Source organism: Panulirus ornatus, chromosome 9 (assembly GCF_036320965.1).
Source record: "Panulirus ornatus isolate Po-2019 chromosome 9, ASM3632096v1, whole genome shotgun sequence".
Taxonomy (NCBI): domain Eukaryota; kingdom Metazoa; phylum Arthropoda; class Malacostraca; order Decapoda; family Palinuridae; genus Panulirus; species Panulirus ornatus.
The window spans coordinates 12913705-12940299 of record NC_092232.1 but is presented as its reverse complement, the minus strand read 5'-3'; the positions used below and the strand labels follow the sequence as shown (position 1 = coordinate 12940299).

Here is a 26595-nt window from a genome sequence, read left to right as displayed (position 1 = left end):
GGTAGTTGGTGTTGGGTTGCTGAGCAGGACGGAGCTCTCTCTACTACCAGCCTACGGTGAAGTCTCCCCCATATACTGTGGCGGATTAAGGTTAACTTAATATTTGTTCGATGTTCTGAGAGGTTTGGTCACCACAGCACTTTAGCCATTTGTAATATTCTTGAGTATTATTCTATGCTATTGACTTATCATCTTCAATGATCTAATTTCTCTCTCTCTCTCTCTCTCTCTCTCTCTCTCTCTCTCTCTCTCTCTCTCTCTCTCTCTCTCTCTCTCTCTCTCTCCACACACACACACACACACACACACACACACACACACACATATATATATATATATATATATATATATATATATATATATATATATATATATAAGGTCATGGAGAGAGAGGGCGAGCAAGCAGTCTGTTGGGGGTGAAATGGCGTGGTAAAGTGAGTCACTTCTTGTTTGCCGGTGGTACAGCACTGATGGCTGATTCGGGTGAGAAACTGCGGACTGAGTTTGGAAGAGTGTGTGAAAGGAGGAAGTTTAGAGTAAATGTGAAGAAGAGCAAGGTTATTAGGCTCAGCAGGGTTGAGGGACACGTTGATTGGGATGTAAGTCTGAATGGAGAAAGAGTGGAGGAAGGGAAGTGCTTTAAAGTACCTGGGAGTGGATTCGGGAGTGAGTGGAACCATGGAAGCGGTGAGAGGGGTGGCAAAGGTTTTAGGGGCGTTGAAAAATGTGTGGGAAGAAACAACGTTATCTAAGAGGACAAAAATGGGTATGTTTGAAAGAATAATAGTTCCAACGATATCATATTGATGCGAGGCATGGGCTATAGATAGGGTTGTACGGAGGCGGGTGGATGTGTTGGAAGTGAAATGTTTAAGGACATCATGTGGTGTGTAGTGGTTTGATCGAGAAAGTAATGGAAAAGTTAGAGATATGTGGCAATGAATTATTGTAGTTGAGAGAGCTGGAGAGGTTGTGCTGAAATGGTTTGGACATAAGGAGAGAATGAGTGAGGAAAGACTGACAAAGAGGATATATATGTGTCAGGGGTGGAGGGAACAAGAAGCGGGAGACCAAACTGGAGGTGGAAGGATGGTGTGAAATGATATTGAGTGATTGGGGCCTGAACATGCAGGAGGGTGCAAGGCGTGCACTGAACAGAGTAAACTGATATACTGGGGTCGACGGGCTGTCAGTGGACTGAACTAGGTTATGTGAAGCGTCCAAGGTAATCCACGGATAGGTGTGGGGTCTGGTTGTGGATAGAGAGCTGTGGTTTCAATGCATTACACATGACAGCTAGAGAATGAGTGTGGGAGGATTTCGTCTTTCTGCTTTTGTTCCTGGCGCTACCCCGCCAACGCGAGAAACGACAACGATGTTTAGGAAACTATATATATATATATACATACATACATACATATATATATATATATATATATATATATATATATATATATATATATATATTCATACATATTTTCTGTTTACTGCGTTAGCGAGGTAGCGTAGAGAACAGAGTAAATCCTCACTTGGACCCCTTCGGTGTTCCTTCTTTTGGAAAATAAAAACAGGAAGGGAGGATTTTCAGCCCCCTGCTCCCACCACTATTAGACGCCTTCTACGACACGTAGGGAATAAGTGGCCAGTGTTCTTTCTTCCCTTTCCCCAGCCTGATGATAACTACGAGATTAACACTAGGTCCAGTTGATGACCTATTACAACGTCTAGTGGATGCTTCGGATAATTTTGATGTATCTGTTTTGAATTCTGTGTTTCTTGAACAGATAGAATTGTGTAACAAAGACTGTGTAGTGCAGTTTCACGGGGAATATTGTGTTCAGAAAAAAAAATACAATTCACGTACCACCTTAGTGTCGTAAAAGGTGATTTATAGGGATGGGAAGAGGAGGCTGAAGATCCTCCCCACCTGTATTATTTTGCATGAGTAGGAACAGGAGCCATGAAAGGATTTTTCTCGATATATATATATATATATATATATATATATATATATATATATATATATATATATATATATATATATATGTATATATATATATATATATATATATATATATATATGAGTAAACTCGATGGAAAAATGAACACAGAAGCTTCATGCTTTCGATTGCATTTCATGCCGTTTTCCATGAAAATACAGTCACAAGCGTTGATCTGTTTAGCTATCCATTGATATATTTAGACGCCCGTTCCCCCCGGGAGCTTCTATTAAAGGGGTGGCCACGGGAAAAGACTCTCCACTTATCCTTGTCCTTACATGCCTCATTCTTCCACCGCTTCTCTCCCTCCAGCACTCTTCCACTCTACTCATGTCGCAGATGCTCTTCCTCTTACGTAAACCAACCCCTTTGATTAAACTGTCATGCAATGTCCTTGTAAACTCCCAGTCTAGCATTCCTTCCACATGCCCAAACCACCTCAAAGTATTACCTTTCACCCACTCAACCACTCTACAATTCATTTCCGTTGCATTCCCTGCCATACCACATCTCTTATACGCCCCTTCATTTCTTTTCTCATTCCATCTGGTCACACCACATGCTCCTCTCAAATAGCTCATTTTCATTGCTTGGAATCTTGACCTTTGTGACTAATTCTTTGTCCGTGTTGGGAGGACTATGTTGTCCCTCAACCCTCTCTTCACTTCCATACTTACACTTCTACCCTCCATTATTCCCTATAATTGCTACAGACATTCTTAGCACCTTTTCGTTTGAATAAAGGAACAATAGTAGCTTTCACCACTCTCTTACGTTCCTCCTCCATGCTTCAGCATTTCAGCCGTAATCCCATCCACGGCGGTCCTTGGTGGAGGGGCGTTGGGAAGGAGGTCTCTGTGACGGGGATATATCGTCAGTTTATTATTGCCAGACTGCCGTATGAGCTGCTTGTGTTGGTCGGATATGATGGACAGGTTCAGGTGGTGTAAGAAGGGCCCGGAATGATTCTGCTTGAGTTTCTCTGCACTATCTCAAGCAGGTGCCTCTGTGTAACTGTTAGTTACCAGGCTGGGGAGGCGTAGGTGAGCTTGTATATATGTGTTTGTGTGTCCGTGTGTTCCTGAGATCCACCTGTATGTGGTTACACCACGACCGAGAGATCACCTCTGTCAAGGCTGTATCAGTCTTGTCGAAGGCTTTCTCACTCCTTAAAGGAGTCCTATTCATTGCCCTACTCTTCTACGGAAGGCAGTCTTGAAGATTCAGGAGGCACTAAATGAGTGCGTAACGTGCTTGTGTGTATTTGTATTTGAGTGTTACACATATGTATTAATGTGTTTACCTGCAGGGTGTGTGTGTGTGTGTGTGTGTATGTGTGTGTATGTGTGTTATGCATTGAAGTTGCCATAATATACACGCCTGATCTTCCTAAGAAAAAAAAGTAAAAGTTTGTGAAGCCAAACATTAGGACCTTGAACTAGTAACTATATCTTGGGTTGCTGAAAATCCTGAGTCAGATCAGCAAACTTGTTTTCATGTCACTGTGCCAATAGAGTCAGAGAAACAAGCGAAGCATCCAGCAAAATTGTAAAATGCCTGTGTGTATGTTTTCAAACCACAAATAAATCTATCCAAATTTACCAAACGTTAATGGTAGTTTATCAATGCGAAGGGTTGAATGATGTACCGAATTTAGGCCGTGTGTATATCATGACTGAACTATCTGTAAGCATGATCAAGACGTTGAACTATATGTAAGCATGTATTAATCATCCGAGTCATGGTTATAGCGTAGCCCGAACTGGTGTGTATATCAGGACTGAACTATCTGTAAGCATGTGTTTATCATCTGAGTCATGGTCGCAGCGTAGCACGAACTGGTGCAGTTCACTGGCGTCACGGTTCCTAGTATGTAAAAGTTTGATAGTACCGTCGGTTGATAAGATGATAATGGTGCAACATGTAGTGGAAGCGTAGTACTGAGGAATCATTTGATAAAGCTTAAGAAATATTCTCATGGCCACCCCTCTGGCTTCTGAGAACTTATATCTTCATTATCATCATTATTATGGAAGAGTAATAACTGAAAGGTTGGTGTAGTTCGCAGAATAATTTAGATAACGCGGTTTGGAAAGATATGTGAGGTGTGTGGAACAACTATTTCGTTTCAAGAACTAGTTTAACAAAAAGAACTGTGACTTCTAGAGGGAGTACATGCAGTACATGCATCTAAGAAAATGTATGTTTGGGTTAATAGAAGCGTGTGGAAGATGCTACGGGGTTATAAAGTAATTGGAGGACTGGAAAGATAATGGATGCATCGAAAACTTTTTACAAAGAAAGCATGTGTGTGACTAAGAGCGGAGGGTGAAGTGTTACCAGTGAAGGTTAGACCTACATCAAAGATAAAGTGACTATGGCTGTTTTAATCTGTGTACGAACGGGATGGTGAGTGAAGCAAATGGCAGAGTCGTGGGACAGAGCGCAGGTCTGCAGTATGCTGAATGGGGAACACAGGCCCGATGAAATGGGGGTGACAGAGGGGCTCACTGCACCAGGCCCCAGGCTCAGTCGAGGAGCCATGAGTATTTTTTTTTTTTTTTTTTTTTTTGCCAGCTTCCACATGATCCTAATTTAAATGTGACCCGGAAACCCTTGTCCTGACTTTACTAAGCTAGTCCGGAGAGGAGTTGGGGGCTGGGATAGTGAGGTGGAGAGGCCATGAAGGTGAAGGCGGGCGGTGAGGCGGGGCGGGCGTAGAGGTAGGTTAGATTTGGGCGGCTGAGGGAGAGAGGTGGTGGACCGAGGGGAGTCAGTGGGCAGACAGGAGGCAAGCAGTCCACACCCCGGCCGCCGCTCCTGCCACAAGCCTCCCACCCTGGCCCCTGATTCACAGACGTGCACTCCCATCCCAGCAGCCGACCCCAACGACTGCCTCACGTGAGGACGTGCTACCCCTCACCCCAGCAGCTGCATCACGTACGTGCACCTCCAACTTGAACTCCTGATCTCAGAAACCTTACGCGTCCTCCGTTATCACCATCGAGGCAAATAGTTCCGAAACTCTCGTCGAACATTTTTTTTTTTATCTGCGTTGGGAAGACACCAGTCTTATTTTGCCCCGAATATACAAAAGACACTGAATGTGCTGACTTTGATAAGATGGTCTAGTGAGTCTGGCGAAATAAAGTTAGACTGAACCTAAGAGACATCAAGAGGTCAAGCAAGAACTCACAGTAGAGAACGGTCATCCCTTACCCTGCCAGAAGCGTGTCACGACCCTGCTCTTCCAGCCCACAAGAAGCGTCATACCACACCACCGTCCTCAAGATTTTTTCCGGAAAGGAAGCACAGCTACCACCGTCCCAGCAGCTACACCGAAAGGTAACGTGGTGGCGTGAGTGAGGAGGACATGACACAACGTAAGGAAATATTTCACCTGGTGGTCACAAGAAGCTACGGTGGACTCCATCCAGCGGAACATGGTCATCCTGGGATCTTCTTGGCAAGAAAGAAACTGGTTTAGAGGTGGACTACATCCTCCTCCTGCTGCTGTGTCTGGTATGTATCTAGGCCGCTGGGAACAACGCAGGGAAAGTCGTGTCTTGCCTGAAATGAATTAGTATATATATATATATATATATATATATATATATATATATATATATATATATATATATATATATATATATATATATATATCTTCTTTCATACTATTCGCCATTTCCCGCCTCAGCGAGGTAGCGTTAAGAACAGAGGACTGGGCCTCTGAGGGAATATCCTCACCCGGCCCCCTTCTCTGTTCCTTCCTTTGGAAAAAAAAAAAAAAATATGAGAGGGGAAGATTTCCAGCCCCCCGCTCCCTTCCCTTTTAGTCGCCTTCTACGACACGCAGGGAATACGTGGGAAGTATTCTTTCTCCCCTATCCCCAGGGATAATATATATATATATATATATATATATATATATATATATATATATATATATATATATATATATATATATATATATATATTCTTTTTCTTTCTTTTAAACTATTCGCCATTTCCCGCGTTAGCGAGGTAGCGTTAAGAACAGAGGACTGGGCCTTTTTTGGAATATCCTCACCTGGCCCCCTCTGTTCCTTCTTTTGGAAAATAAAAAAAAAAAAACGAGAGGGGAGGATTTCCAGCCCCCCGCTCCCTCCCCTTTTAGTCGCCCTCTACGACACGCAGGGAATACGTGGGAAGTATTCTTAATCCCCTATCCCCAGGGATAATATATATATATATATATATATATATATATATATATATGAATCGTGCCAATCTAAGTTTGTTCAGGTGTTTGTGTTTTAGCACATTCTCTCTGTGGGCTTACGTGGACCAAGGAAGCTCGCTGGTTGGAAGCATCAGCCCTTGTGATGGTGTCGTCTCTGGCATGTAATTGTGGCTTTGTTGATACCTCCACGTCTATTCTCAGCCGCCTGAAGCGTCCCTCTCGTGGCTGGGAAGAGTCCACCTCCTAGAGAGTGACATCTGGGAATTTTTTTACTCCTGGGAGGGTACGAGTGCCTTGGGTACAGTTTATAAGTTGCGATATCCTAATTCTCATTCTCATATTTTCACATGAAACTAAAATTTCACATGTTTTTAGTTTTTTTTCCTACTATTTCATGGTTAGATGTTCAAATGTTGTGTAGCACGGAAGAAATTGTCCCTAAGCCAAGGGCTAACCCCTCTAGACTTCACTCTGCAGCTAACTCTACAGGTTAGATGCTTCCAGGATTTCCTGTTGTATCTTGAAGTGTGTGGTGTTGCGTCTTAACTGGACCACTAGGCAGAGACGTTCCACACAGCAAACTCCGCCAGACATTGATACTACATACATAGTCTTAGTATTCTCATGAATAAAGTTTATATATATATGTATATATATATATATATATATATATATATATATATATATATATATATATATATATATATATATGTATACATTCATACATATTCGCCATTTCCCGCGTTAGCGAGGTAGCGCTAAGAACAGAGGACTGGGCCTTAGAGGGTAAATACTCACATAGCCCCTCCTCTGTTCTCTCTTTTGGAAAAATGAAAACGAGAGGGGAGGTATGCAAAGTGAGAGTCATGGAGAGTCGTTTGGTGAAGAGAAAAGATGGGGTGAAAGCCTGACGTAAGATGAAATGCGGCAAGGCGGCTGGAGTAAATGATACTGCAGTTGAATCTTCTAAGGTATGGGATGACTGTGTTGTTGATTGTTTTGTAAGGATTTTCATTACATGTATGTATCATAGTAAGGTGCCTGAGGATTAGCGGAATGCATGTATAATGCCACTGTATTAAGTCAAGGGGTATAGAGGTGAGTGTTCAATCTACATAGGTATTGTTTCTTGAGTGTACCTGGTAAATTGCACGGGAAGGTGGATTGAGAGGGTGAAGGTATGTACAGAGCATGAGACTGGAGAGAAACTGTGTAGTTTCAGAAGTGGCAAAGGATGTATGGATGAAGTGTTTGCTTCAAAGAATTTGAATGATAAATACTTAGAGAAAAAGGTGGATTTTTATGTAACATTCTTGGATCTGGAGAAAGCATATGAAAGGGTTGTAAGGTATATGTGCGAGTAGGAAGAGAGGGGAGTGAATGGTTCGAAGTGAAGGTTGGTCTGCGGCTGGGGTGTGTGATGTCACCATGGTTGTTCAGTTTGTTCATGGATGGGGTGGTGAATCAATAAATGCGAGTTTGTTGGAGAGGGGTATGAATTTGTTGCCTGTGAGGAATGAGAGGGCCTGGAAAGTGGATCGCTTGTTTTCCGATGATACAGCACTGATGGCTAATTCGAGTGAGAAACTGCAGAAGTTGGTGACTGAGTTTGGAAAAGTGTGTGAAAGGAGAAAGTTAAGAGTAAATGTGGATAAGAGCAAGGTTATAAGGTTAGCAAGGTTGAGCGACAGGTAAGTTGGGGTGTGGGTCTGAATGGAGAAAACTTGTTGGTGAAGTGTTTTAGACACCTGAGAGTGGACATGGGAGCGCTTGAAACCATGGAAGCGGGAGCGAGCCATAGGGTGGGTGAGGGGATGAAGATTATGGAAGTGCTGAAGAATGTGTGGAAAGGGAGAGGACAAAGATAGGTATGTTTGAAGGTAAACATTGGAGAGGTCTGTGGAGCTTGGTTGCAGATAGGGAGCTGTGGTTTCGGTGCATTACACATGACAGAAAATGGATGTGACCTTTCTTCGTCTGTTCCTGGCGCTAAGTTGCTAAAGCCGGAAACCGCGATCAAATATGATTGAGGGAATATTATATATATATATATATATATATATATATATATATATATATATATATATATATATATATATATATATATGTGTGTATATGTGTGTGTGTGTGTGTGTGTGTGTGTGTGTGTGTGATACTCATGTTTTCACAATTTCAGATTTGGGGAGCCATACTATTACCGGATCATCATTATTCTGTCTGAAAATATGATCCATTGGTTATTTCATACGATTTATCTAACAATTTTTTTTTTCAGCAAAATCTTTTAAAAGTGATTCTATAACGAGAAATTAAAGTATTTCTTTATATACAAAAATATGCGAGTATATTAGCGTATTCCTTACATTATCATTATGTATCTTATGTAATGCCACTGACATACTCATTTTCTGATCAGTGCGTAGGAAATGAATATCACGTCATCGTCCTGAGTATTGCAGGAATAATATACACTAGTGATGCTCACCTCTGACTTAGCTCCTGGTAGTCTCGATCCTCCTCGTTGTGTACAGATCCTCCTAGCTAGCGACCGGATCTTCCATCACCTATCTTGTTTGCCGCTCCCATACCAACGGCTCACGCGTGAATCCCCGTCCACCTGGCCTCAGCTGTAACCATTGCCCTTCATTCAGTCATACTTCAACCCAGTTATCCATCCTTCCAGTCATCTATTGACCGGTTATCTCTGCCTCTGGCACGCCTCACTCAGCTCTGCACCAGCGGCCACACCCATGCTTCACCGCAGGTGGCCACACCTGACCTTCACCATAGGTAGCCACACCTTGGCCTCATCACAGGTGGCCACACCTTGGCCTCATCACAGGTGGCCACACTTTGGCCTCCACAGATAGCCACACTTTAGCCTCCACAGGTGACCACACCTCAACAAGCAGGACGGTACAAGAGGATAATGACCCGTTCATATCACACCCATGCCCCTCTCACTGTACTGTCGGGTCTTAGAAATCCCATGATGACAATATTCCATACGGAATGCATGATCGATAAAATGAAATATAGAGTAAAATGTTCGTTAGCTGATCAGTATTACGGTGTAGGTAACAAGAGAACGAATCGTTGATTTTCCTTGTGATGTAATGACCACATAGGACCCAGTGACCAGACATACGTAAGTCAGACAAAGACCACATGAGAACCAATGGCCCAGTTCTTTCTTAGCCCATCTGTGGAATCGCTCACAAGCTAGCACGAAAGGCCGTTGTCTTTGGAAGCTACACTAACCTAACTTGGTTACGTAACAAAACATTGTGGCTGAATTCTAGCCCAAGCGTCCCTGTCTCCTGTGGGATCACAAGTGTGGTGTCTATGTAGTGACGCAGGACCAGGACAATATCCATTATCTTTAATACAAGGCCAGGTGGCAGGGCCATATAACGGGACCTTGTTGTCCGAGGGCCATATAACGAGAAGGTCACTGCCACACAGTATCAGTTACGACACCCATTAACCGTTCGATGCCTGGCAAGAGGACCACCCCGCTCAGCCTTTCCAAGGCCCGAGTGTCGTGCGAAGACCATTTAACGAGACAGGTCGTGGAAGGAGTATCCTGGCACAGGGGACCATACGACGAGACAGCCCGTAGCCGTTGATGATTGTGTGTGTCTACCTGTGTGGTGGAGCTTGGCGTAAGTCCTGCTAGCATCGACCCTCCTCCGCTCCTTGTTATCACCCAATACACGTTAGCTTTGGCTGGGAGATAGATACAGTGCCGGGCGGGGAGAGTAGAGTACTACAACTATGAATACGTCAGGATATTGTTTTCCATAGCATGAGGTAAATAGTTCCTCAGGTTATAGTACGTCATGACGACTGTGGGGGAAAATTTAGAATTTGTTTTAGTACTTGACTCATCGGTTTACCAGACAACGCTGTCACTCGAGTCGTTAACTGATGGTTAAGAATCATTCTAATTTTCCTACGTGTATAAACACCCGTCAGCCCGTGACGACTCCAATTGCTGGTTTGAATCGCGCTTGCTCCTCACCACAGGAATTCATGATATCCACATTTCCCATATCAATATTTGCTTCTTTTTCTTCTTTCAGTTTAGTTGTCAGACTTTTTTTTAAGGTATGATACTTTCTCTTCTTAACTTTATAGGCTTCAGGAATTAGTTCCAAGTCTCATTCCTTTATAATGTGCCGAATTCGTCAACTTATTTGTACCAGAGACCGGAACTTTATGACACAACGGCTCCAGCTAGGCTCAGGGCTGGTGAGTAATGCATCGTGCTGTAAGCATCATATATATATATATATATATATATATATATATATATATATATATATATATATATATATATATATATATATATATATATATATACCGGTTTTACAGGACACATCCCGCGTGTGCTTCTTAGGCTAGGCTGTACTGTTGTCAGTTGGCGTAAGGGAGGACAATCTCGTCGAAGAGTTTCTCCCTCCAAAGTTCTTCCTGTTAGTGGAAGTAGAGCATCCTTGGAGCTGCAGGAGCTCCTGTAAAAAGGATCCTACGGCAATTGTACGCACATATAAGCTTCTTATTTGTACTTGGGGGCTGGTGTTAAATTATGGAGGGGTTTTGGATTCCCGGGAGGGGTCTGGTGCTGTTGCAGAGAACAATGCCAAGCATGTGAGGTGGGATCGTATTGGGAGGATTTTTGTCTCTATGTGCTGATTAATTGTGGTTGCTTGGCAGCTAGCGATTGTTTTGAATGTTCCATTTGGTGTATGCATCTTTCCCTATATTTTCTTTTGAGAGGGTAGACGACCAGATAGATGAGGCGTAGTTTAGGTTAGAGTGGAAGTAAAATTATACGTAGATAGGATGGTAAGGGATTCTTATTTTTGTCCAAGCCTGGTTCGAGTTAACGTTGTGAGGGCATTTAGCTTTCGTGTTGCTTCTGTGTTGATGACTTAGGTGTAGAATGTCAGGTCTGTATCGTATGTGATGCCTAAAGTCGTTTTCGTGTTCAGTGGGAGTGTTCATGCAAGGTGACTGCAGGGTATAGATTAGATTTGTGACTGCTTGGGTTTAAAAGTAATGGAAGAATTTTGGTGAGATACAGACATTGTATTCTGCGTGTCATTGTTCCAATTGTGAAGTGTATTGCTGTATGTTTGGAATTGCTTCACTGTGGTGTGAGGTTGTTATATATATATATATATATATATATATATATATATATATATATATATATATATATATATATATATATATATATATGATCACACAAGTCTGAGATGAAAGTTATGAAGGTGAAATCGCACTTCAGTAATTCATATAATTTTATTTAACGCCGCTGTGGAAACACTTGTTTATCTACGACGTTTTGATTACTTCTATTCTTTGTATATCAACAGACTGTTCTACGTCTACTATCTCATTCTTGTATCTCCCCCTGGCGATGCGATCATTACACGAAAGTGCGTGTCGTAGAAGGCGACTAAAAGGGGAGGGAGCGGGTGGCTGGAAATCCTCCCCTTTCTTCTTTTTTTTTTTAATTTTCCAAAAGAAGGAACAGAGAAGGGGGCCAGGTTAGGATATTCCCTCAAAGGCCCAGTCCTCTGTTCTTAACGCTACCTCGCTAACGCGGGAAATGGCGAATAGTATGAAAGAAAAAGAAAAGAATATATATATATATATATATATATATATATATATATATATATATATATATATATATATATATATATATTAATAAATTATGTAAAACACCAGTGTTCACAATTTGCTTCACACTTGGGAACATTCTGCTTATGATGTAAGGCACGCGTTGGGAGGCCACGTCCTCGGGTGGGTACACTACAGGTGGGGGTCAGGTATGGCAAAGGATCCCCCCACCCCCACCCCGTCCCTCCTCATCAAGAGCAGACCTAAAGCCTGTAATGTGTTTCCTGCTGCCGGTATTTCTTACGTCAATAGGAGAGGTAGTGTACAGTTAAGGGTTGGTTACGAAGAGGGAGAAGGCTAGGTTGTGTAGTGGGAAGGGTTGGTTACGAAGAGGGAGAAGGCTAGGTTATGTAGTGGGAAGGGTTGTGTAGCGAAGAGGGAAGGGTTGGTTACGAAGAGGGAGAAGGCTAGGTTGTGTAGTGGGAAGGGTTGTGTAGCGAAGAGGGAAGGGTTGGTTACGTAGTGAGAAGGGTTGGTTACGTAGAGAGAAGGGCTGGTTACGTAGAGGGAAGGGTTGGTTACGTAGAGGGAAGGGTTGGTTACGTAGTGGGAAGGGTTGGTTACGTAGAGGGAAGGGTTGGTTACGTAGAGGGAAGGGTTGCTTACGTAGAGAGAAGGGTTGGTTACGTAGAGGGAAGGGTTGGTTACGTAGAGAGAAGGGTTGGTTACGTAGAAGGAAGGGTTGGTTACGTAGAGAGAAGGGTTGGTTGTGTAATGGTGCAGTACATAAAGTTAAGGTGTGCTAGGTACAGTAAACTGTTGTGATCGGCCCCGTGGGTCTGGTAGACATCAGACGTTGCTCTGTAAACAGTTTATTATGACTGTCAGAGATCTCCCTGTGGAGGACAGTTATGTCCCCGTGGGAGAATGGTTGATGAGTCCGTTTATCCTCAAGAATTATAATCAAACAGTCCTGCAGCGAGTACTGGCTCACCAGCTGTTTGAAAAGGAGTTACCTCTCATTACACTGGGGTGTGTGTCTGGCTCTACATGTTCCCTACACCGTCACCACAAACCACTGAATATAATCATGCATGAAAAAAAAAAAAATGATGTGCATATATTTTTCATCTACTGATCTTTTTTTTTCATATTATTCGCCATTTCCCGCCTCAGCGAGGTAGCGTTAAGAACAGAGGACTGGGCCTCTGAGGAAACATCCTCACCTGGCCCCCTTCTCTGTTCCTTCCTTTGGAAAAAAAGAAAAAAAATTTATCATGGACGAACAATAGCCTTCTTCAGCTTCGTATCGCAGGTCATTATTGATGGGTCATCTCTTTATCAACAGTTCGTGAGTTATTCTTCCAAAAACCTTTTTGATCTTGTTTGGGTTGTGTTGAGGGAGGTGGAGCCGTGGGTCTTGGTAAGGTCGCTGGAGGAGTCATGAGTACATCATCAGGAAGATGCATGGGTTGGTGTTGTTCATGTATGGGAACAGACTTTTGTAGCCACCAGAGTGAGGTGATCAGCGAAGGAGGAATTGTAAAGGCGACTTGGTAGTCTGGCTGAGTTTTGAGGGGAAAATTTTCCTCGAGATGTGGTCGTACTGGCAGCTTAGAGGGCATCACTTGTAGTTCGCTGAATACCTGAACTGTCATTGGTTGATGGAGAGGATGTGGACTGTATAGTTATTGTCTAGATTCAATGGCCGACTAGTTTGTCTTTTTTTGGGGGGAGGGGAGACTATTTCTGGGGGGGGAGGAGAGAGGGGATATGTCTAATATCTTTTGTGGCATCATTGACTGTACCATTTATTACTATTGATTCTTTATTTGTGAGCAGTTTGGGTGTCGCTTTGTTTGGCGTACCCGCGTGATGATCGAAGTCTCTGTTGTCTCCCATGGTGTTCAGGAGCTGTCGTCTTCGTCAACAAGTTCATGAACAAAGTTCTGGGAGGTCATGCCTGGCATGATGACTGAGGGATTCATGTGACATCTGCCTCCATGAACCCTTAACCCATCACCTTAATAGATTCATTTTGTCTTAGATATAAGATTTCTTGAATACCTCTCCCATACGGCCTCTCTCTCTCTCTCTCTCTCTCTCTCTCTCTCTCTCTCTCTCTCTCTCTCTCTCTCTCTCTCTCTCTCTCTCTCTCTCTCTCTCTCTCTCTCTCTCTCTCTCTCTCTCTCAGTACCATTCATACATCATTCTCCCTATAACCACACACACACACACACACACGTTGTAGTGGTTAGCGTCGTTGACCATGGCTCATGCACGGGCCCGCCTAAGTTCGAAGTCTGGGCGCAGCAGTCAACCCAGTTATTCATCCTTCCCTCAGAGGTGGTCGATGAATGAGTGTCTGGCTTAAACTACGGTGTGTGTGTGTGATGTGCGTGTGCAATTATCTCTTTGTACTGTACGGGGAGGGTGTTTTACGATCGTGTGCGTGTGTGTGTGTGTGTTTATACACATAAAAGTAATAACATGGTTGATACATTTGTGGTAGATGTACGGGGCGATGCGAGCGTGTAAAACTCTCTCCCTGTTAGCACAAAAATATTATCCACATATGGTAATCACACGCAAACTAGACTGAAGGATGCAACAGTGAACAGTCCCTCGCAATATACAAGAACAGAGGAACCAAAGGCCATAACATGAAATTAAAGAACTTGTTAGAGAGGATGTAAGGAAGTATTTCTACAGTCTAAGAATGGTCGATGAGTGGAATAAACTGAATGTCGAGACATTAGCGGGAGGCGCTGTAAGCCAGCACCACAGTTCCCCTCCCTGGCCCAGGTCGCACTCTCCTCCTTCTGCCTCCCATACACGTGGGTTGCTGACAGCGGCCCACATACACACGCTCCCTCCTCCCTGCCCATAACTTGACGACACGTAACTCTCACGACTCCTCATTCTTAACTCAATATTTTCCCGATGTGAGCCTTATGTGAGGGAAGAATCTCGCCATGAGCAAACTTGAAGAGATGGAGGCCTCACGGTATACAACCCCTTCTCCCCATACTGAACAAATAAGTATTCACACACCGCTATATACCAACACCAGTGAGAGGGAGTGGCGAGAAGCCCTTGGAAAATACTGGTATTTATAGAGAAGCCAAGAACAGAGAACCAAAGGGCCTCGACCCAGATCCTAATGGAGTTTCTCCATGTCTACTGAAGACTTGGGCAGGTACGCTAAACAGGCAGCTTCAACTGCTGTTCAGTATGTCGGTGAGTGAGGGTAAAGAGACACTGGAATAGAAGAGGGCAAGTGTCGATACCTGTTTTTAAGAAGCAAGACTGGGAAGTTGTACTGTACTGAAGACAGGTCTCTGACGAGTATAGTCTGTCTGATACAGGACACCATAATGAGAGAGGAAGAGTATGATTACATCCACAGAAGACAACACCAATTCAGGGACAGGTCATGCATTACAAACCTCTCAGGAGAGTGTGAACTCCTCGCACGATGATAGGGTAGGGAAGGAGAGACTGTTTGTATATCTTGACTGCTAGAAAGCATTTGACGCTGGACAGATAGATTATTACCTTAGCAGAAGGTAACACTAAACGCATGTCTGGTGAGACATTAAAATGGATTAGGGTCACCATTGGTGTGCCATAAGGCTGTCCTGGGACCTTTGCTCTCCTTGATCTATGCAAAGTACTGCCCAGAACGACTGGACTCGTATCTGATCATGTTTAAGGATGCTAAGGTCTTCAGTGAAGTAAAGAATGTTAAGACTGTATCGGCTCACAAGGGGGTTGAGACAGATTTCTAAGTTGATCTGATACGGTACATGACTGAGTAATGAGGATCGAACGCAATGAAAGAAAACCCTCGATGTAGATAACATAAGGCGGTAAATAGCTTAATTATTAAAGCACAAAGAATTGATAGAGAAGATCCAGAGGATGGTAACAAAGATGGAACCACATTGAAGAAGGCTGAGACTATCGTTAAGGGCTATGGAAGAGAGAAGAGTGAGATGTGACTTGATCATAACCTTTAAGTTCTTAAACCAGTTTGGCGATTTCGACGATGAACATTTCTTCGAAGGTGCAAAAGTAGAGCAAAGGTCATAACATGAAATGAATCAAGAAACGTAACAAAGATGTAAGAGGTACCTGCATACTACCACAATAGTGGACGATTGGAATGAACTCAACGATAAAAATGTCGACTATATCAGCATGAAAACCTTCACAGCGTCGTGCGATGATAGAGAGGGTTCGGGAGGTGGAGGCCAACAAGTGTGTAGACCCTTCTTCCTCACAGTACGAACAGGTGATTATATATATACCTGCACCAAGCCTTTGTCTCCCGCCTCCTCAAGCGGCGTGTATGAAGCTCGGGAGTCACTAAGTCTCTGCCGCTGCACCGCCCGTCATACAGACCCGATATCTTTGGGTAGATCATTATGGTCAGACGTGTCCACTCTCCTTCGTCTCGGTCTCTGTCGAAAGCCTGAGCTATCTCCAGTCCTGCTCGGTCGGTCGGGCCTGCGGTGTTGTTATAGACATCGTCCCACTCGCACGAGTCGATGAGCGTGAATTGCACCATTGAAATGGATGTACTATTCTCATGTGACTCCCGACCGTCGGGGTGAACGTGGCAGGTTTATTTTTCCTCCCACCTTTTTTGCCCGACCATCTGACGGGGCCGTCGTGTTGGCTCACGTGAAGGGACGGACTGCCGTCCTCTGTTTATTATCACTAATTGAGTTTTTCCTCTCGTAACTCGCCTGTAAAACAGCAGTGTTGACAGCAGGAGAATATGCAGCCGAACTACATACGTGGCTCCGCAAGACACAGGGAAGAAAGATATCATGAAAAGACATGATGAATGCAGGTTATCTTTCACTCTTGTGTCACCAATACGGGACAGAAGGCTGAGCGATATGTACTGGAAAACTTTGTGGTTCAAGTGGAAATGTTTCAACATATGCTACCTGGCGAGCCCGCCGCCACACAGGCTGTAAACAGAAAATACCATAAGGTCAGTATCGTCATCTTCCTCCACCTCCTGTAGCGTGTACACCTGAGGGACAATCTGAGACGGGTGGAGGTGGAATTACAGAACCTTCGAAGGAGAGAGGAAAGTTGTGAGGAAGTCCTGGTCGAAAGGTGGGCAGAAACTGGGTCTTGGAGGCATTAAACTTAACCAGATTTCGTCTTCCCCACTGACAACTTCTGTCCCAGCTTGAGCTTATTGAGGGAGCTGTGTTGAGACGAGATGCAGATCGAGTGAGAGAAGAAGGAGAAGAACTGAAGGATGTGGAGAAATAAGTGGTGAGTCGTCAGGGTATGAGTGAATTTAGTTACCCCCCGTACGTGTGGTCGTGGTGGTGGGGGAGAATGAGGCCCTCGCGTTCTCCTTTCTCAAAGATTTAGAGCAAATTATCTCCCATCCTACCCGCATTCCTGACCGCTGTGACCACACACTTGTTATTCTGGATTTGTTTTTCACCTCTAGTCCAACCCGCTGTTAGTACACAATCTCGCCTCCAGTGGGTCATCTGATCACACTCTCACAAATTCTTCTACTCTCACTCGATCTGCCTCTTGTCTTGCCACAATAAACCCAAATTTGGACATGATATCTCAATGGGGTTGAGGAAATCCGGTTTAATTGAATACCTTCAAGACCCAGTTTCAACCCATCTCTCTAACAGAAATTCCTTACAACTATCCTATCTCCTATGACCGTTCTGTAATTCCACCTCTTGAATTCCTGAACATACTCGGTGTCACTGTAACATCCACTCCATCTTGGACACCCTAAATTACGATGATAGCTAAGTCTGCCACTTAAGAAACCGAGAGTTCTGTTTAGAAGTAGAAATTCCTTTTCTTCCGAGCTGTTGCTCCATTTATGCAAAGGACTGATTCATCCTTGGATGGAGTGCTCAGCTCTCACATCTGAGGTGGTTCTGAATCTGCATCGAGTCTTGACAAAGTGGAGTCGAAAGGGATCCGACTTACAAGCTCTCCAAGGTTAACTTTAAAAACTTGACCTGCTTGCCCTACGCTGCAATGTTGATTCACTTTCCGTATTCTATAGGTAATACTTTGGTTTTCGCTCCAGAAAGCTGGTTGCGTGTGTGCCCCCACACATGATTACTGTGTGGCCATCGGCAACTCAATAGTGGGCCATTTTGATAACTGTATCTTTCCCTACATCTCATAGCTTTAGAAGGCTCTAACTTCTAATGTCTTTCCAATAACTGTGACCTGGCACATTGTAAACGACGATTTTTTTCACTTCCTCTAAAATCCCTTCATGCTTTTCCTTGTCTCTTCTTTTTCCCATCCATTAACCTTTCTATATTTCAATTAAGGCCCGGTCTTAATGTGGATTTTTGTCCGTGACGAGAGCCTCCAACTTTAAAGAGTATAAAAAAAAAAACACCCTCTTCGTTTAATATAAAGTTCAGGGTCTTGAGCACAACGATACGACCCATGAGCTCGATGGCACAATCCTTAGTCACGACCCATACTGGTCACATCATTAGTCATGCCGTCATACCCAAGGGTCGTACTGCTGTACCCAAGGATCGGTACCATCAAGCTCGAGGGGATGACTGTAGGTCAGAGGGGGAGGGGAAAAATTCAGGTGCCATTGTCACTCTGTTGAGCAGTGGTGTGATGAAGGCTTCGCCAGGCTTGACTATAGAACGCTACGTGTCTGTTCCAGGACAAGATGAGCGACGCCTGGAACCACAGCGAGAGAAGATGGCTCCTCTCGCTCTACTCCCTGGGCTGCGCCGCCTTCCTGCTCGCCCTCCTCACTCCTGGAACATCTGCCACGCCGCTCCCCCGTGATGGACGCCCTGATAACGTAGATGATAGCAGAGATAACACACTCTTCCGGGGCGGTGATGGTGTCATTACGGTTGCCGAGGCCTCGTCCACTACTCGTCATGTTAGAAGTGATTGTGATAAAGGGTATGATGGTGGAGGAGGAGGAGGTAATATTAACTTTTATCCCCTCCTGCCAGAAGGTGTATCTCTTCGGAAAGTAAAGCAAGCAGGAGATTCAGCCTCGCACAGAGAGACAGAGAGCCTGAGCACCACTGTGGACCCATCGTCCACAGTGGTGCGAGTCTCCAGTGGTCTTGGAGACAGAAATGACTTTGTTGACAGCGGCAGGGCCTCCCGCCCCGGCCACCAGCCACAGACTGTGGCCTCGCCCGATCAGGCGCCGAAGGCGATCGCTGCTTCCCAAGCCCCAGACGCCCACCAGCAGGCCGCGCAGCCACCTGGCGTCCACCAGGGTAAACAAGATGGAGCCGATAAACGGAGCGATTTTATACAAACCAGAGTCAGCCGCCGAGACCAGCTGAGAAGTCAGGTGAAGGTGTCGCACCGGGGGGATCATGCACGGCTGCCGAGGTCACCAGCGAAGTACCACACTACTTCGGTCCGACCAGCGAACTGTAGCGTGAGCCCCAGTTGTACCCACCAGGACAGCCCACCATCACAAGAGGGAGGACACAGGTGAGTTTGATCACTTCTACTGTAACGGCTTTTGGGGGTGAGGTGCCAGAGGGCCGGGGCAAGTAGAGAGAAGGGAGTAAGAGAACTGCAACACAATGACAGAATACGCCACACTCGGACACTGAGCTGGTCATAAGATAAAATTGATACATATTGGTGTGGTGTAGATCATTATTGGAGACACAAAACAATGGTTCCTAACTGTTAGATACCAGATGGACGGGTGTGGGAGAGTGTGGCAACACCAGACGGACGGGTGTGGAGTGTGTGTGACAACACCAGACGGACGGGTGTGGGAGAGTGTGACAACACCAGACGGACGGGTGTGGAGTTTGTGTGACAACACCAGACGGACGGGTGTGGGAGAGTGTGACAACACCTGATGGACGGGTGTGGAGTGTGTGTGACAACACCAGACGGACGGGTGTGGGAGAGTGTGACAACACCTGATGGACGGGTGTGGGAGAGTGTGACAACACCAGACGGACGGGTGTGGGAGAGTGTGACAACACCAGACGGACGGGTGTAGGAGAGTGTGACAACACCTGATGGACGGGTGTGGGAGAGTGTGACAACACCAGACGGACGGGTGTGGGAGAGTGTGACAGGTCAAAGTAATTGTTTTATACAAGTTTTAAGATACAAAAAAATGTGAAAACCATTTGGCTATCTTCGGAACCGTACAGACATAGTCTGGCTGGGGACAGACCTGACGTGCTCCCCCGTACAGACACAGTCTGGCTGGGGACAGACCTGACGTGCTCCCCCCGTACAGACACAGTCTGGCTGGGGACAGACCTGACGTGCTCCCCCGTACAGACACAGTCTGGCTGGGGGACAGAGCTGACGTGCTCCCCCGTACAGACATAGTCTGGCTGGGGACAGACCTGACGTGCTCCCCCGTACAGACATAGTCTGGCTGGGGACAGACCTGACGTGCTCCCCCGTACAGACATGTCGTGCGAGATGTGCTGCAGTATCTGGCTCGCTAGTGTGGCACGTAGCGAGTCTTTTAAAAACTTGTATAACTGGAATTCACTGTGTGCACGTCACCCTCGCCAGGTATCCGTGTTCTTGCGACGACCAGTGCCACCTGTTCGGCGACTGTTGCCAGGAGAGTGCCCGCCAGGCACCTACACCATGGCAACCCACCAGCCTCACTCCTGCCCTCATCTCCTGCAGGAGCCTCATGCCTCTCGCTCATCGACATGACCCCGCCCTTCACAGGGTAGGTTACCAGGGAACCAGCCAATGTTCTAACCCTAATCCAGTGGCTGCTTTAAAATCAGTGTAAAACAAAGCTATGATTTCTCTTCTATATTGGATCCCATAGGCTATAGATGTCCAGATGTTCTGTTAGTGTGTGTGTGTGTGTGTGTGTGTGTGTGTGTGTGTGTGTGGAGGAATAATGTGAGTATGGAAACTATATTTTTGATAACGTTATACATTCGACATATTGATATACACCCCTCTTCCCTGTCCTACACTTGGGCAATATTTCCCAAACCTTTGCAGCGTCAAAAGTAACTTCGGTATATTGAGCTGTTGTCTTCTCGACAGATGGTGTACATGGTGGACGGGTGCCCTTTGGGGACGAGCAGCCAGCTGGCAGCCTTGTGTGGCGGCTCTGTCCCTCTCAGCAAGCGGGAGATCCTCTACATGATAGACATACCCGTCTTCTCAGACAGGTCGGGCGTCGTGTACCGCAACATCTTCTGCGCGAGGTGCCACAACGACGCACCCGTCCACGAACTCAACGTCAGCATCACCTGCCCTGAGAGTCGTCTGTCTTCACCCTCTCAGTTATCAGGCATGACCTACCACCCCGGGGAGCTCAGGTGGTCGAAAGGAAGTGTGGCAGGGACGGCACCCAGGGAGGTAGCTGAGTCGTGCCTGCTCAACGTGTATTACCCCGACACTGTGGGTCGCTCGTGTGAAGATGAGGTGGTCGACACCTGCAGCGCAAACTGGTCGGCGAGGGAAGACCTGCGCCGATGTTCCTCCTACACCTACTACGTTGAAGTCGGTAGCACTGTGTACAAGAACTGGGATTGTGCCGTGTGTAACGATGTCCCCGAGGGAGAGATCAAGTGTCTCTCAGGTTTCAAAGCTGTACTTCGCACTTTCACGCCTCCATCTCTGATGAACCTGTTCATCGTGGACGGCGACTGCAAGGAGTACCAAGTGTGGGATGCCCTGAGACGCAGGTGTGAAAACGTGACCTGCGGTTCCCTCTTCTCACTGCAGGATGGCGAGTGTGTAAGGATCAACGAGACCACAACACCAGACGGCCGTTCGCATCTGAACATATCTTGCTACACTAGAGATTTCATCCGAAACTACAGCGTCCTGTTCCCAAACCAGAGCATCTACCTCAACTACACGGAACAGATCTACAACTTTGGTGAATATGAGTTTCATGATGTGTGGGTCAGAGTGTGTCGTTCAGAAGATAGCTGGACTCCTGTCATGAGCATCCTTTCAGCTGTTCTGATCTCCATTTCACTCCTATGTATGCTCCTTCACATAGCCATCTTTCTGGCACTGCCCAAGAGACGTAATATCCCCAGCATGAACCTCTTCTCCATGACATGTTCTCTCTTCATCGCAGAGTTGATGTACATGGCCTTCTTTCGTATGAATCAAAACTATACTGTCTGTGTGGCTATTGCCGTCACCATGTATTACTTCCTGAGCGCTTCTTTCATGTGGATGAACGTTATGAGCATTGACATCTGCAGAACTTTTCTTTCCAGCACATACATGATGAAGTCACGGACGATATTCATACAGTACTCCATCTACGCCTGGTCTATCCCGACGGCTGGCTCTCTGGTGGCAGTCATCGTGGACCAGGTGTCCTCATCCGAAGCAACTCTGGCGCCTCGATTTGGAATGGACTTCTGCTGGTTCAACAGCAAGTGGGGACTCGTAGCGTTCTTTACTTTCCCGTCAGGACTTGTGATCATGGTCAACATGATGCTGTACGGTGTCTCAGTGTTGAACATTTACAGACAGCTGAAGTCGGGAGAGTTTGCCTCATCGACTGTACAAAGGAAACACAGCTCCACAAAGGACAAGCAGAAAATTGGGGATAAAGATGGAAAAAAGAAGTCTGCATATATCTTAGGACAAGAAAACTTATCAAGTGGCAAGATCAGTGACAAGTCCGAATCTCCGAAATGCACAGAACGTTTACGAGACAGAATTCAAAGGGGAATCGACGCCCGCAAGAAGCAACGAGTACGACTGGTGCTGTACTGCAAGCTGGCTTTGATGATGGGTATGACTTGGGTGTTTGCCTTTATATCCATTCACACAAGCAGCCTCATATTTGAGTATCTCTTCATTTTCTTCAATGGACTGCAAGGTGTCTTCATCCTCATCGCCTTTGACTGCAAACGGAAAGTGTGGAATGAACTAAGCCAGAAGATAGCTGGTAGGACGATTTTCCGGAATGTTAGTTCCCGCAGCTCGGCCAAAACCAAATCCTGGGAAATCACATCAGAGGGCAGCTACAGATATCGTTGGTCCTCTAAAATGCGGCAGGATAGAAGTCCTAAGTACTCTGCTGTATCTCAAGGCTTGGCTGAGATTCAGTCACCACAGGAGAGGGACGAGAGTGGGGTGTGAGGCTTTGCCACCAACACCGATTGGGTTTGTATCCGAGTAAACCAACGATTGTCATGCGAATCGAGAAGCAGCCACACAGCCGATGACTGAAACGCACTATCTGTTGCCAGACGATGAGTGCTAATAAGCTCATGAATTCCTTGATCAATAACAACTGAAGTTTGACTGCGTCTGTGTTGTGTGTAACTGTAAACGTCCATCCCATAAGCTTTCTTAAAATAAGTCTGGTTCAGGAACGCTGAGGCAAGCTTCATTCACTGTTTATTTTATTCTGACATCGGCCAGTAATAGCCACTTACTCGTGAAACGAGCTTGTTCAGCAGCTAGTGAACCATATTCTGGTGGAGCACACATTCAGTAAGCCAGTTACGACTAAATGGTGGTCACCAAATTTGCAACCAGCCTCCCAGAGCAACTGCTTATGAGACGAGCTTTGTTATCCGGACACTCGGTGCTAACTACAGATAAGAAGAGATGTCAATCCACTATGCTGAGTCCACCACTTGTGAGACAAATTAGATACTTAGCCATTTACAAGTAATAACTGCGAGGAACTACCCATTTGAAACTCACATAGATGGAGATAAATTTGGTAGACAATAGGAGCTAACCAATGACGAGACAGTCTTGTTAACCAGCCAGTCAAAGCTTTCCATTTGACGGACAAACTTATCAGTCAGTTTAAGTTGACTAACTAACAAGAACTTATCAATCAGAAACTAATAGTGGTGACCCTACCACATGTAAGACAGGCTCGTCGGGCAGCCTCGAATTATAGAGAAAACCCTAGACGTTTAGATGCACATCGCCAGTGTTCCCGTACAAGGAGGCAAATATGAAGCGATCAGAATCATTTAGATGTTTGGCTGTATATATGAACTGTTCATAGTTACAAATAATTTGTCAACAGTTGGTAAAATGCTCAGATGATGACGCTTACAATTCAGATGCAAATAAAGGTTCTGCTTCCACTGGAAAATATTCAGACACGAAAAGAAGAAAACCAGACATTGTGAAAATGTTCAAGTGCCATTGTTACCATGTTTAGCATCGGCCTGAAAAGTCAGCCATAGGATTATCCGTCTTCATATGAATGAAGAAACTCCTCAGACGCGAACATGAAATAGTCTCCAGCAGCAAGCCTTGAATGAATGAAAATCAGTTTACGGGCTGTACTGTCCCTTGCCTTATCATGAAACTGAAACGAAACCACAAATAATCGAAATCAGATAAGTGCCTCTGAGGCTACTCTGCAATATAAAGTGTTGGATACTGAACCTAACGCTTACTACTGTACTTGCAAAACTCATTTCGTGGGTACTGTGTACATAGAGCATCAAAGAAAATGAATATCAATATTTTTGTGAAAGATGAAGTCCATATAATGGTCAACGTGACTGAGTTGCTTGCTTGTATAGGAAACACCGACATCAGCCACCATCACCTAGAGAGACCAGAGTTAAGATCAATACCTGATTATTTATCTAAGTATTACACTTCCCAGCCTTATATTTTTCTGTATACTACATCGCACTTTTCCTTGACTTACAAATATGCTTATCAGCAACATCTTTTCTTTCATTTGATACGATAATACTGTGAGTCAATGCTACACTGTATTTTTACCCAAATACACGTGTGTTTATTATTACATAATATTATTACATAATCATGATGTATGATTATTTAACATGTATCATATCGTGCATGTAGCAGCACTGTCCGTTCATACCATCGCCTTTATTGCTTAAATGTGAAATCAAGAATTTCGTTGTTCATAATTCATTTTTCACAACATCGTTCTTTGAGTTGCTTTATATATCAACATCCCCGATATTTCATGTCATGGTTCATGCAGTTGTGTGTGTTGCTGTCAAAAATCGTGTCGTTACATCAGTTTATAACTACGTATCATAAAGTTTCTTGATGTCTTGTCATTAGAGTATTTATTGAATTACTTTGTGCGTCGTGCATTTCTCCCGTGAGGGGTCATGTCAACAACCGAACCTTCATATGTTTCCCACAGCCACTACAGAGTATTCATGTATGTAAGACTCCTGCCCTACACCCACTCATTCTAGACACCAGTATCTTACCTCGTGATGGAGACGTATCTAGCAGTATTCGCTAAGTGATCCTACATATCATCCTCCTCTGTGTCCAGTTACCGACGTAACTCGGATTTTCCGCTATATACCTACCGCTTAGTCTACGTCAGTATATCTCAATATCTATATTTATGTATAGCTTTATGACTAACTTTATATATATATATATATATATATATATATATATATATATATATATATATATATATATATATGTGTGTGTGTGTGTGTGTGTGTGTGTGTGTGTTGTATACCTGTTCGTCGTTTCCTGCTTTGCAAGGTAGCGTTAGGAAACAAACGAAGAGCGACTTCATTCGCTCACAGTCGCTTCCCAGCTGCTGTGTATTGTGCGCTAAAACTGGAGCCACCCCTCTCCACCCACAGTCATGCCCCACAGACCTTTCTGTGGTTTCCTCTGACTGCTTCATATTCCCTAATTCATCCCATCAATAGCACATCGCTCCCTGTGTATCATATAACTCCAGTTCGCTCTATCCCATTCCTGCTTCACACCCTCCTTCGTGTTCAGCCCTGAGGACTCAGAGAATCTTTCACTCCATCCCTCCACCTCCTCATCGGTTCCCTCTTCTCCTTGTTCCCTCCACTTCCTACATGTATATACTAACAGTCAGACTCTCCTCACTTATTCTCTCTGTCATACACATTCTTCTTACTTCCACACCTCAGTTCTACTCTGTCATTTCTTATTTCATCATCCATCATAGCACCACATATTGTTCTCAGACATTTCATTTCTACACATCCAGTCTCTAGCGCACACTTTCATCTGGGAACCACGCCTCACAATCATACAACACCGTCAGATGTACAGCACCATCAATTGTTTAAACATATTCATCTTTGCCCTTACAGACAATGACCTCTCTTTCCTAAACGCGCCCAAGACCTTAACTCCCTTACCCACCCTATGACTCATTTCATCTCCCATAGTTCCATCTGTTTCTATGTGCACTCCCAGGAATTCACATAACTTTACTGTCTTCAGGATTTCTCCATTCAAACTCTCACTCCAACCAACCTGTCTCTTTCCTTTTCTAAACTTCACAGCTTTCACATTTCACACACTCTCCCAAATTCAGACACCCGCTTCTGCAGTTTCTCACTAAAATATTCCACAGATATCGTGTCATCAGCAAACAACAACTAATTCGCCTTCCACCCTCTCCCCTTAATAGATTGTACGTGTGTCCGTCGCCCTCATTCACCCATCCAACCATCCTTCCACAAACAGGTTAAACGGCCATGGTGACACTACACACTCCTACCACAAACCTACCGTCATTTGAAACCACTCACCTTCCTCTCTTCTCACTCGCTCACATACTTTACTTTCTCCATAAAACTCCTTACTGCTTCATGTAACTTTCCTGCTACGCTGTATGTTCGCAACACATTCCACAAAGCATCGCTATGAACCCTATCATACGCTTTCCCATATGCCACATACCGAGAATCCGTTTTTCTATTT

At 44.8% G+C, this 26595-nt stretch overlaps 1 protein-coding gene across 2 annotated transcripts; it reads left to right on the top strand.

Moving 5' to 3' along the window:
• LOC139750220 (uncharacterized) lies at nt 1-26595 on the top strand. 2 transcript variants are annotated; one of them, XM_071664704.1, is made up of 4 exons: nt 1-90; nt 18563-19365; nt 20428-20593; nt 20926-26595. In XM_071664704.1, the coding sequence occupies exons 2-4, from the start codon at nt 18569-18571 to the stop codon at nt 22996-22998; spliced, it is 3036 nt and encodes a 1011-aa protein (XP_071520805.1). In that variant the 5' UTR covers nt 1-90; nt 18563-18568; the 3' UTR covers nt 22999-26595. The 2 variants fall into 2 exon arrangements, with proteins under 2 accessions (XP_071520805.1, XP_071520806.1); XM_071664705.1 differs by lacking the exon at nt 1-90 and adding an exon at nt 4701-5522.

Excerpts from the sequence above, each read along its gene's own strand:
- LOC139750220 (XM_071664704.1), top strand. The coding sequence starts at position 18,569 with ATGAGCGACGCCTGGAACCACAGCGAGAGAAGATGGCTCCTCTCGCTC. Across the intron at positions 19,366-20,427 it reads TCACAAGAGGGAGGACACAG|GTATCCGTGTTCTTGCGACG; the intron begins GTGAGTTTGATC and ends CACCCTCGCCAG. Across the intron at positions 20,594-20,925 it reads ATGACCCCGCCCTTCACAGG|ATGGTGTACATGGTGGACGG; the intron begins GTAGGTTACCAG and ends TCTTCTCGACAG.